Source organism: Tauraco erythrolophus, chromosome 20 (assembly GCF_009769465.1).
Source record: "Tauraco erythrolophus isolate bTauEry1 chromosome 20, bTauEry1.pri, whole genome shotgun sequence".
NCBI lineage: Eukaryota > Metazoa > Chordata > Aves > Musophagiformes > Musophagidae > Tauraco > Tauraco erythrolophus.
This window is the reverse complement of record NC_141484.1, coordinates 11,213,083-11,225,663: the sequence shown is the minus strand read 5'-3', so window position 1 is coordinate 11,225,663 and position 12,581 is coordinate 11,213,083. Positions and strand designations below refer to the sequence as shown.

The following is a 12,581-nucleotide window of genomic DNA, read 5'->3' as shown; positions in this document are numbered from 1 at the left end:
ATCCAGTTCCAACCCCCCTGCCATGGGCAGGGACACCCTCCGCTACACCAGGTTGCCCAAAGCCCCATCCAGCCTGGCCTGGAACACTTCCAGGGATGGGAGCCGGCGCGGCTCATGGAGGAGCGCCTCAGCGGCCGGGCTGGCCCCGAGCGCTGCCGGCGCCTCTTCGCCCGGACGAGCCCTCGCCGGTGGCCGGGCCCCGGGCGGCCCCGCTGCCCTCACGGCACGCCCGCGCCGCCGCTCTGCCCTCCCCGGGCCGAGCGCCGCCACGTCCCGCGCTCCGCCCCGCCGCCGCGCAGGCGCGAACGGGTGAGGCGCGGCCGCAGGCGGAAGCGAGGCGCTCCGGCCATGTTACGGCAGGTGCGGCCGGGGGCGCGGGCCGGGGCCGCTGCGTCCGCGGGAGGTGCGAGACAGACGGGCGCTCTCCGCCGTCCCGGGTCTGCCGCCTCCGGGGAGCCGGAGCGCCGCAGGACGCGCTGGGAATCGGCCCCGGATCGGTTCTGAACGCGGGGGACGGGGCGGTTCGGTGCGCTGGAATGGCGCTGGTCGGTGGGAAGCCTCGAGGCGGGGCTGGGCGCTGGGGAGAAGGTCTGTGGGTGAGAGCGCTCGGCTCTGGCGCTGCGGGGAGCCCTGTCGGTACAAATGGTCCGTCCTGGTTCTGCACTGGTGTGTTCTGGTCCGTTCTGGTTCTGGCACCGGTGTGTTCTGGTCCGTCCTGGTTCTGCACTGGTGTGTTCTGGTCTGTCCTGGTTCTGTCACCAGTGTGTTCTGGTCCTTTCTGGTTCTGGCACCGGTGTGTTCTGGTTCTGCACTGGTGTGTTCTGGTCTGTTCTGGTTCTGGCACCGGTGTGTTCTGGTCCGTTCTGGTTCTGGCACCGGTGTGTTCTGGTCCGTTCTGGTTCTGGCACTGGTGTGTTCTGGTCCATCCTGGTTCTGCACCAGTGTGTTCTGGGCTGTTGTGGTTCTGCACCAGTGTGTTCTGGGCTGTTCTGGTTCTGCACCAGTGTGTTCTGGTCCGTTCTGATTCTGGCACTGGTGTGTTCTGGTCCGTTCTGGTTCTGCACTGGTGTGTTCGCTCGAATGCAGGAGGGTGGGAACGTGTCGCCTGCCAGGGGAATAGGGTTTGTACGAGGGAATAAGTTCTCCAAGAGGAGCGGAGAATCCAGCGCCCTGGACTAGGCCGTGCAGTCAACTGCCTGGTGTGGAGAGGAGCCCTGGGCTGGTGCTGTGAGTTTGTGTAGGTGTCACAAAGTGCAAATCACAACGTGGAACGGAATGGAAGGACATGGAGCTGTTGGAGCAGGTCCAGAGGAGGCTGCAAAGATGATGTGAGGGCTACAGCACCTCTGCTATGGAGACAGGCTGAGAGAGTTGGACTTGTTCAGCCTGGAGAAGAGAAGGCTCCGGGGAGACCTTCCAGTACCTAAAGGGGCTGCAGGAAAGCTGGAGAGGGGCTTTGAACAAGGGTGCGTAGTGACAGGACTAGGGGCAATGGCTTTGAACTGAAAGAGGGGAGATTCAGATTAGATCTAAGGAAGAAATTGTTCCCTCTGAGGGTGGTGAGGCACTGGCACAGGTTGCCCAGAGAAGTTGTGGCTGCCCCATCCCTGGAAGTGTTCAAGGCCAGGCTGGATGAGGCTTTGAGCAACCTGGTGTAGTGGAGGGTGTCCCTGCCTGTGGCAGGGGGTTGGAACTAGATGGTCTTTGAGGTCCCTTCCAACCCAAACCATTCTGTGATTCTATGAATAGAATCCAATCACTTCATTTTTTTCTTTTGTCTGTGATTAAATCTTCATGTTCTTCCCACATTCATTTTCGTCTTAAGGTGCTGTCATAATATTCTGGGTGTTCAAAACTGCCCCTGCTTGAAGTTGAAAACAGGTTGTGTTTGCTAATGTAACTCTGCATCTGTTCTCCGCTTTAGGACAGCAATGATGACATTGAAGATGTGTCTCTCTTTGATGCAGATGATGATGTATCCAGGAGATCAAAAAAGTCAAAAATAAGGTCAGTGGCCAGTAGAGAGTTTCTAGATGAGTTCTACACAGAAGCGTGAGGAAGGAAGGGCTGCCGTGTCACATCAAAACATATAATGTCTTCTTTATTTGTTTGGAAATAATGGAGAGTAGTTTCTGGATAACTGAGCGCGCCAGTTCCGGGAGCTCAGTTGGAATTTGTGAATCTGTGCCTTTGTTATTCTGAGTGCCCACGCATGTAATACGTGTTTGTGCTCTGTGTGTAAGGAATCGACTCTGGGACCACGACTTTGTGTAATGGGAGGTTCTCACCTCTTGTGTGCTGGTGCTGGCCAGTCCCTTATCTCCTCCCCCCTCTTTGTTCTGGAGTATGTTTGATGCTGCCCTGCTGGCTGCTGTGTCCTGGCACAGTTGGTCCAGCGCCTGTTCTGCCCCAAAGGGCTCGTTCTGCCCAAACTCCTGCCACACAGCAGCATCCATGTGCAGGTGCTGTGGTGACCCTGGCTCTGTACTGCATGTTTCTGACCTGGAAACTGCACGAGTTGGAAAGAAGGGCAAGTCTGCTGGGTTGGGTAATGTGATCTTCGTTTGGCTCGTTCTGGAGTTGCCTCTGTCAGAACCTGTTTGAATTTACCCCGTAAAAATTGCCTTATGCTGAACACTGGGTCCCCTTCCACCCCAAATTCTGTTTGCACGTGGGCTATGGCTGCACATGGAATGTGTCTTCCTTATGAGGAGCTTCTAGTCGGTTCATTTCCCGTATTTTCAGCGGTCGTTGCACACTGGGTTCATGTGGTGATGCTGATCCTCATTCCTGTGAGTTGGTGGGAGATCACCTTGGCAGTGTCATTTCTCTGAAATTGCTTCAGTGTTGTCTGAAAGAGCTGTGACTGTACTGTACTTCATTCCAGGCATCCAGTGGCATCATTTTTCCACTTATTCTTCCGAGTCAGTGCGATAGTTGTCTATCTGCTCTGTGAGCTCTTAACTAGCAGCTTCATTGCCTGCATGGTGACAATTATCCTCCTCTTGTCGTGTGACTTTTGGGCTGTAAAGGTAAGCTCCTTTTACACTTTTTGTTATCTTCACCTTACTGTGTAAGAATAATGGAACAGTGATGCTCGTATCACAAAAAAAAAAATTTCTTTGTGCTATTCCCACAAAAGGATTCCCAAAATACCCCCAAGTTACAAAATAACTCTTAAGTCTCTGTGTACCTGATTTCTTTTTGAAAATCAAATGGAGAACATGCCTTAGGCTTTCTTTTAACATAGTGCAGGCTTTGTTGTCAAATCACTTTTATATCACTAGAAATACATCTCACAGTAATTTGTTATATTGTCCTGGACCTATTAGAAAATAGATGGTTGTGGGCGTAAGAGCTGTGTAATCCTGTTTTCCCCAAATGTAAGGCAAACGAGCACCACTGAAAAGAGCAACCTAAGCAGCTGAACAAATGGTTTATTTTAGCAGAAGATATAAAGCTCGTTGCTTTTCTTCTATTTCAGAATGTCACGGGGCGACTGATGGTTGGCCTTCGCTGGTGGAACCAGGTCGATGACGATGGTAGAAGTCACTGGATATTTGAAGCCAGGAAGGTAAATTCTTTTTTTTTTTTTTTTTCCCCTTCTAATTGTTCCTGTTTTAGAAAACCCCTCTTAATTAGCAGTTATGCTTGTGATGGTAGGTTGCACAATGTAGACGTTTGTTTTCAGCCACAGATCTGTAACCACAGACTTGTTCCATGTAGGCTGCTGAATGAGCTTTTTGATTGTTGACTTATTTAAGAGATCTCATGATGTATTGATCTGGCTTAACGTAAGTAACGTAAAAGTTCCACAGAAAATGCATTAAAGTTTCCCATGTCACGTCTGGAGCCTACAGGTTTTCTGGTGTGATCTTGGGACAGCTCATGTAGCTTTTATCTCCTGTAGAAAACTATTGGAAGTAGGAAGAAACATATAGCATCCTTCATGGCTGTGGCTTTGCCTTTGTGTTCACGATGGTGACTGCTGCCTCTCTAGCATGCCGTCTGCCAGGCACGTGTTTACCCTTTCAATCCCCGCCTCTCAGCTCTGTTTGTACGGAGCTGATGGCGTGCAGATGTGGAGCAAGGTAAAGATCGTTTCCTGGATCGCGTGGGAGGTCTGCAGTGGAGTAGAGACTTGAACGTAAACCTTTTTCCAGCTGAGTTTGTGCACTTGAGGCACTTTCTTTCTCAAACCTGTGCTAGTTTAGAAAAGCTACAACATACTGGGGGAGGGAGGGAAAGGTAGCTGAACTGTTGGCGGTGCTGTGAATTTAGCTGTAAGTTGTGAACCCAGTCCAGACTTTTTAACTATTATAGGAAGAAGTGAGTGCTTGCTTGAGATTTTCTGCTCTGTAAAGACTTTATAAAATCAATAGTGCAGTATGAATCAGATCTGTGGATGTGTAACGAAAAAATCACCCTACTTTGATGCCTAAGAGTATCAATATTTAGTTCTGCCAGTGCTAGGATTAGTGAAATTGTGGTTGTCTGTGCAATGATTTGGAGGTAGAAAACATTTACCCGTTTGGCTTTTTCTAAGCATTGTGACTGAACCATGCAGTAAACGTTGTGTTTCCCAAACTTAACCTTCTATCCCCAAGCGTTCCAACAGGATTCGGTGCCGCTGCCTCCACTGTTTCTGATAGAAAATTGACATAAGAGTCCCTGAAACGGAAACATCTGTTGCAGAAAGATCTTTGTGATGTAGAAATCGATCTTGAAAGCACCTAGTACTGTTGTGTGGAGGCAAAAAATGGGGGGCTTGTAGACTCTGGACTGTTTTTAACGACAATGTGATCTGTAGAATGGAGCAGCCTGTTGATCTCTGTTTCCTTTCTGTTTCTAGGTATCAGCACAAGGGAGTAAAACCTCGTCAGAAGCAGAGTCCCGCATTTTCTGGCTGGGTCTAATTACCTGTCCTATGATCTGGGTGATATTTGCTTTCAGTGCTCTCTTTTCTTTCAAAGTGAAATGGCTGGTGAGTGGACTCCCTCAACTCCGTAGTAGATTACTAATAGCAATAGCAATCTTGCACATTACAAGTGAAGCGGTGTAAATTAGTGACTTTATTTTTCTGTGTCTTAGGCAGTGGTTGTGATGGGAGTGGTTCTTCAGGGAGCCAACCTTTATGGTTATATCAGGTGTAAAGTTGGCAGTAGAAAGAACTTGACAAGCATGGCCACCAGCTACCTTGGGAAGCAGTTCTTGCGGCAGGTAAGATTTCCAGGGTTTTGGAAACCCTCCGGTCGTATTTGTTTCTGTCCATCAGCTTCCTTCCTGCCTGGGCCATGAAAAGAATGACTGAAAAAGCTGTTATCTGTAGTTCTGCAGAGGGAAGCTTCCCACCTTGCTGCCTTGTGGATTTGAGCCCCCTTAGTAAAGTCACAGAGTAACTTGCTAATTATTGGCATCAAGTTCCATTTGCAGCGCGTGGTGAACTCATGTTATTTGCTGATGCCATGGACAGGTGCCATAGAAGTTGCTGGAATATGGCTGATACATTGGAAATGAGGAACACAGTGAACATGGTGACAGAGTGAAATGTTTTTTTGATGAACTACTGCTCTTGGATAATGTTTTGCTAAATTACTCCTTTCGTTGCACTGCTTCCACTTCGGGTTGTGCTAGCCACAAAACCGTGCATCTGCAGGGACGCTGCTTTGGTCCCTGTGAGCTGCACGTGTAGCTCTTAGCTGAAGGGGCTGCCTCTGCCTCTTATGTTCTTCTCACTTCCAACCAGTGCGTCTCAAGAGGCCCTTTTCTGCCTCAGCGCTGGGTTTTCTTCCTTCAGTAGGTCCCTGCAGCAGTAGGCACAACCCTTGTCCCCTCTTCCACTTCCAGGCTGTCATTTAACTTCTGCTTTCACCAAGTTTCCTGAGTGTGCTGTATGATGCAGACAGCTCTGGGGAAGGGTGGTTTGGGTGCCACAGGTTCACAAATGTTTGCTGGAATACTCTCATTAATGTGATCAGAAGCTCAAACGTTGATGAACCCTTCTTGGTTGTCTGTACTGGGATTGTGCTCTTCTGGAGCTCCATTTGTTTCTGAATGCTTTTCCCACTGCAGTGGTTAACCAGAGGCCCAGACCAGTCTCAGTCTCTGGCAGAAGTTAATGTCTTGCCCCTGAATCATGGCAGTGAGTCTCATAGTTCTACTGTACTCCTTTTCTTCTTTTTTTTTTTTCTTTTTTGCCTTCTGCAGACTGTGGCTAAAGAGGACCAAACAGCATCCTGAGTACGGTGGAAACCTCAAGCCTGACCAGATTCACAGTAGTGGACAACAGAGAGATTTGGGAGCTGCGTACATGAAGTGTGAATTAAAGGAAGTAAATAAATTGTGCAAGACTTCAGGTTTACACTCCTAGCAACTTACGTTTGACTTTTTTACTAGCAGTTTATGTTTCAGTCCTTTCTTTAGTTTGATTAGTTAGAATTAATTTCCCTAAACTTTACATTAAAAATTATCCTAGGTGGCTCTCATACAGGTTTAGAACTACTGGATGAATTAAGAGAAAATTGCTGGACATCTTTCTTCAGAAAAACCGTGCAAAAGCTGAGCCTGCTGTTACCCAGGAACTCCCCCAACTCCTCCAGCAGTTGGTGCCCCAGCTCGTTTCAGTTGTGGACTTTGCAGCGTTTTGCTCTCAGAGGTCATTGCTGCTCCTGTTGCAGAGGTTAGGTAGTGCTCTTTTGGCTCCACATCTCTCTCATTCCATGATTTGAATGGTGCTGAGGTGCTTGCAGTGAAGGGCATGTGAAGGAAATGTTGTTGTTGGCTCAGTAGGAAGATTGGTGAAGTCTCGTGGAAGCTGCAGAAAGTGACTCCTGAGCAGCTCCGGTCTTTTATTTATCTGAAGCGTTCTCAGAGGTGTCAGTAACATCTTAAACCCTGGATTTATGGAAGGTCCCTCTTTTCCCTGTAGGCCCGCATCTGTATGGAGAGCGTAGCAAGAGTAGAACCAGGAGGAAGGTTGCAGGCACAATTTCGGAGGCAGAGTGAGTCTGAAGAGTGGTCATCGTCTGTCTAGTGCTGTTAAAGAGGTGCCACGCGGCGGCGTTGGCACTGTGCATGTGTTTGGTGCCTCGGGACTTTTCCTCTGGCCAGGAGGGTGTAGGGTGATGTGATCTGCAGTTTCCTCACCAGCCCCTCGGCACAGGGTCGCAGGGAGTGGGACCCACAGGGTTCTAACGTTTCTGGAATCCATGCAGTGTGCTGGCCTTAAGTGGTGCTCCCCAGGGAGTCTGTGGGCTGGGAAGAAAGCCTGCTGTAGGATGGTGAAATGGTGGCTGGCAGCATTGACTTTGATGGCAGAAAGTGGTGTGTTTTGTGTGAAAAGCAGTGTGAAAGGGGTCAGTTCCTTCTTGTCATGTACTTCTGTTCGAGGCAGGTTGTGCTTTCGCAGCGCTGGATGTTGCAAACTTGGGATGAGGTGTTTTAAATTAAGAATGTGGTTTCTTTTCCAATAATGAGTATTGTAAATTGTGGGTTGCATCGACAACGATTTCTCTCCCTGTACTGTAGCAATACTTGGGAGCTGTACATTTGTTTAACTCTTTGGATTGATACCTTCCTTTTGTAAATATGTATTTATAAAATCTTGACATTAAAACAACGCTTTGTTTAACCAGACCAGATAGCCCTTCTGTGATTCATGGCTGAGCTCTATTTATACACCGTGTTCTTGTAACTTAGTTTTAACAGGGGTTACTTGTCAAGTTAAACAGTGCTGTTTAGCGAGCGCTGGCACAGTTCCTTTCACCCAGGGGTCTTGGACAGGTTTCCCTGTGCAAACACTTTCTTCTAAGGGTGCTGGAGTGGTTATCATGGAGATCTGAAGTAGTTGTCACTCTGTAAGGCTCGGCTGGAGTGGCTTGGAGGCTCCTTCCGAGCCCGGATACCTGGCTTGCTCCTGGTAAATCCTCATGCCACCAGGTAGCAAGAACTTCTAGTCCCCATTTACATTGAAGGGATGATTTATTTTTAAGGAATAAATGTAAACAGGCAAAATGAAGTCAGTCGCTGTAGTAAAGGTGCTTCTGCAGCCACATGGGGACGTGCAAGTGCAGCGTCTGGCTGGCGACAAATCCTTTCTGCTCCAGTCCAACAAGCCCCAGTTTGCCTCTGCTGCTGGAGGGACGGCACTGACTCTGGCACAGCTCCAGCCACGAGGTAGTTGTTTTAAAATGTGTCGAAAGTTTTAGACTTAATGTTTATTCTCCTGCTGCCAAAGCTCCCCCCCCCCCAAACTGCTGGAAAATAGTGCTTTTCTGGAAGCTGCAGTTTATTTAATCAAGGACAGAGGCATTTATTAGTACGTGCCTTTAAATATAGCCCTCTTTGGCTTATTTTTAGCCTCTTGGCAAACATTCAGTCTTCTGGCTTCTTTAAGCTGGCATTTTATTGCGTTTTTCCGTGGCGTGGACCAGAACCAAATTTCTTATCGCTGCTCCAGTTGGGCGTGAGTCTCGTTTGATTTTTTTCCTCGCTGTCTGCTGGGCTTTCCTGTGAAGCAGGAAGTGGGAGTTGCTGCAGAACAGGGAAAGTCTCTGAATGTGCTTTTTTTTTTTGGAGGAGCCTCAGGAATCCACACTAAACCAGTTTCTTGAGCATTAGCTGTGTAATGGTGGCCCCGCCTGAGACCTCCAGGCCTGGGTGGTGGCTGAACTTCACGGTGTATGGAAGCAGAAATACTCCAATAATAACAAAATACTATTTGCTCTGAAATAGCAGAGTACTTCTCGGATGCAAGCACGGCTTGAAGTGGTCCTGATTTCACAGGCAGAGCCGTCCTGAGTCCTTGGAGCTCCGTGTCTGGGGCCAGCGGGGAGTTTGCTCGCAGAGCTGGCGACAGAACAGGCCAGGGGGATGTTTGGTGCCAGCTTTGGCGTGGTGTGACACCTCGTCCTTCCGGTGCATCCTAGGGATGAGCTGCTCCGTTGCGATTTGGCCACAGAGGGGACCTGTCCCCTCCTGCTGCTGCAGACCAGTCTTGGTTTGTCCTCACCCACTGCAGCGCTGCCGGCTGCGGGAGTCCCTGGAGTTGATTTCAGGGGCAGAAGCAGTGCGTTTGCTGGCCCCCTGCTTTAACACAGTGCCATGGTGTGTCCAGGTGTTCCCAAAACACAAAAGCTTGAGAAGCAGTTTTGCCCCTTCGGGTGCATCTCGCCTCTATGCTACGCCCCTGCCCTGGGGGAGAACCGCAGGGAATCATAGAATCACGGAATGGTTTGGGTTGGAAGGGACCTCCAAGATCATCTCGTTCCAAGCCCCCTCCCATGGGCAGAGACACCTTCCACTACACCAAGTTGCCCAAAGCCCCATCCATCCTGGCCTTGAACACTTCCAGGGATGGGGCAGCCACAACTTCTCTGGGCAACCTGTGCCAGTGCCTCACCATCCTCAGGGGGAAGAATTTCTTCCTTAGATCTAATCAAAATCTCCCCTCTATCAGTTTAAAGCCATTGCCCCGTGTCCTGTCACTCCATGCCCTTGTCCAAAGCCCCTCTCCGTCTTTCTTGTAGCCCCTTTAGGTACTGGAAGGTTGCTGGAAGGTCTCCCTGGAGCCTTCTCTTCTCCAGGCTGAACAATCCCAACTCTCTCAGCTTGTCTCCATAGCAGGGGTGCTCCAGCCCTTGGATCATCTTCGTGGCCTCCTCTGGACCCGCTCCAGCAGCTCCATGTCCTTGTGTTGAGGGAGGGATGGATGCTGAGTGCGCACGGGTGACCTGGTCCCGGGTACTGTCTTTTCCTGTCTTGGAGACTTGCCAGGCCCGGAGTGCTGCAGGGAAAGGTCTGTTGTTGCTTGGCAGAGGCCTCGCTCAGCCCTACTCATAGGGGACAGGACATCCCAGCTGGTATTTCCTGAACAAAAAGCTGCAGTGACTAACGGAGAGTGACCTTTGGGGAGACCAAAGGGAGCAGGGATGCGGGTGAGGAGAGTGGATGTTGGCCAGGACCCAGCACTGCTTCCCTGGCAGGAAGGAATTGGCTCCTGGCAGGAAGGAATTTCTTGCTTCCCTCCTGCTTTTCCATGCAAACAGCCCCAATTTCCGAGTCGGCATCTCTTCCTACCCTGCAAGCCCACGGCATACCAAGAGCCTCCCCGCTGCCCTGATAAGACAGGCGAAGGGTAGAGAGAAAGGAAACACCATTTCTGGTTTACTGATAGCAGCGTTTTTGTACCACGGAGGGCACGTGGGGCCGTCGTTATCTGCCTGCGTGTGCCGAAAGCAAACTGGCTGTGTTGAACTCGATTCCAGTTCCTTCCCACCCTCTCCGGTGCCAGCGCGAGGCTCGGGGCAGCTGACGTCGGGGATGTGCTGTGCTGGTTTCCACTGCCCAGCCACAGGGTGCAGGGCTCGGCTGCTTGAATTTCACTCCTTTTGCTCAGGGAGAGGCATCACCTTTGGGTGCTGCTGGGGAGACAGCCTCTTCCTGGGCTCGTGGCAGGTGGGGGTGCTCCCAGCTGTGTCCTGAAGCTGTGAGAATGGCTCTCTGGGTCAGACTGAGCCCAGCAGACCCAAGGTTTGTCTCGAGCAGTAGCTAATTCCGTGTGGATTTTTTCACAAACTTAATTTGTAAATTATCCAGTTAATGGCTATTAATGCCAGATCATCTCAACTCCCAGCTGCTTGCAGCACATTTCAAAGAGCTTTAATATTTGCCAGGCGGGACTCCCCTTGGCAAATGCCACGTTGATGCTCTTCAGCTCTTTTCCTCAGAATCCTCATCTGGAGAAGTCCAATTTGCTCAATATAGCAGTTGGATTTTATGGTCTGTTGTTCCTCATATTCCTAGAATCCTTAAAAAAAACCCCAACCCCCTGTATCACAGTTGTCACCTTCCACGCATCTGGCAGCAGGAGAAGCAGTCGGTTTGTCTGGGGTTCAGTGGCTTGGTGGGCTCATCCCTGAGCCCTTTGGATTCCTCCTGGAAACCTCCTTGGCCTCCTGAGTTACTCCTCTTTGTGCTGCCAGCTTGCGCAAACCTCCTATTTAGTTAATTTTGGGCAAGTTCTTTAGGGTTTTTTTTTTTGTCTCCTTTTTTTTTTTTTTTTTCACAAAGCAATGTGTAAACAACTCCATAGTAACCGCTGGAGTCCATGAGTCATTTGGCTTTTCACCACAGGACATACTCACTTGCTCTTGCCTACTGTTATGTTTCCAGATTAAAGGAGGGGTTAGCTGTTGAGACGGTTACTCACAGTTTCCTACTGAGTGTACCCATGTTGAGTCCTGCCCTTTTTTGATGGTTTGTATGACTTCTCCCCCGTTAGATAGATTCTCTGCTCCTATGGGACCTTCCACGCTTGTCATCTGTCCCCTCTGCTGTAAGGTTTTAAACTGCATAGAAGCTTCTTTTTAACGAGTAGCTGGATTATGTTTTGCTTTTGTGGGAGCCCTCCCTCACATCTGGACCCCGTTTCAGAAGGAATTTGAATCGGCCACTGAAACCGCCTCTGGTCTGGGGAACTTCCACACCTGCTTATAGAATCACAGAATGGTTTGGGTTGGAAGAGACCTCCAAGATCATCTAGTTCCAACCCCCCTGCCATGGGCAGGGACACCTTCCACTACACCAGGTTGCCCAAAGCCTCATCCAACCTGGCCTTGAACACTTCCAGGGATGGGGCAGCCATGACTTCTCCGGGCAACATATGCCAGTGCCTCACCACCCTCATTGTAAAAAATGTCTTCCTTATCTCTAATCTAAATCTCCCCTCTTTCAGTTTAAAGCCATTGCCCCTAGTCCTGTCACTACACACCCTTGTAAAAAGCCCCTCTCCAGCTTTCCTGTAGGCCCCCTTTAGGTACTGGAAGGCTGCAATCCCAGCGTCCGAAAGCCCGTCAGGCTGGAGGTGCCCAAACCCATCTCTGGGCAGAGGTCCTGACCCAAAACCTCACCTAATATCTCTTTGGATGAGAAAAAAAACCCTAAACACCCTTTTTCACAGCTCTTGGGGATGTGAGCCCTCGATTTCTCAGGTTTTGAATTGCAGGGTCATGCCCAGAAGTTTAGTTTCATTGGGATCTGGACTGGAGAGAGGAGGGAATGGAGCCGTTGCTTGGATCCTGCTCCGTCCCCAGCTGAGAGAGCAGATCACCGCAGGTTGATCCCCCTCTGGTTGGGGGACCCAGCCCTGGCACCCTGTGCCTTCATCAGGCGTCACAAGCCACGCTCGCGTTGATCCCCCCGAGCTCTTCTGCACCTGCTGAGAGCGGGACACCCCCAATCCCGCTGCTCCCCACTGCCGCAAGAGCAGCCGAACGGGAGGAAAACGCAGGATCTGTAACATCCCTGTGAGTTTTTTCTCTCTGTTTGGGGTGGGGTGGGGAGTGCAGCATCCCCTGGGACCCAGCAGCCTTTAGGGGACACAAGACCAGCCGTTTCGTTAGCCCCTGGCCAGTGACTCCCTGGGCAAAACCTCTTAATCCCCCATGGCCCTCGTGTTTAAGGGCAGCATCAGGAAACATCTGGAGAGCATCGTTGGGCTGACCCTGCCGTCGGGTCCCTCCAGCCCACTCCATCCCTCTCCCATCTAAACCCGTACGGCGGCAGAGGGAGCTCTTACGCTT

The 12,581-nt window shown here is 50.3% G+C and overlaps 1 protein-coding gene across 1 annotated transcript; it reads left to right on the top strand.

Moving 5' to 3' along the window:
* Positions 1–339: 339 nt before the first annotated feature.
* On the top strand, positions 340–7,565 carry LOC104377876 (Golgi apparatus membrane protein TVP23 homolog B). The gene is made up of 7 exons (XM_086623970.1): positions 340–360; positions 1,925–2,007; positions 2,888–3,032; positions 3,485–3,574; positions 4,853–4,984; positions 5,092–5,220; positions 6,208–7,565. Exons 1-7 carry the CDS (start codon positions 349–351, stop codon positions 6,238–6,240), a joined length of 624 nt encoding a protein of 207 aa, XP_086480096.1. The 5' UTR covers positions 340–348; the 3' UTR covers positions 6,241–7,565.
* The last annotated feature ends 5,016 nt before the right edge of the window (positions 7,566–12,581 follow it).

Bases quoted from the DNA above. Each gene is read 5' to 3' on its own strand.
- LOC104377876 (XM_086623970.1), top strand. The intron at 2,008-2,887 runs GTCAGTGGCCAG...ACTTCATTCCAG, and splicing joins TCAAAAAAGTCAAAAATAAG to GCATCCAGTGGCATCATTTT. The intron at 3,033-3,484 runs GTAAGCTCCTTT...CTTCTATTTCAG, and splicing joins GTGACTTTTGGGCTGTAAAG to AATGTCACGGGGCGACTGAT.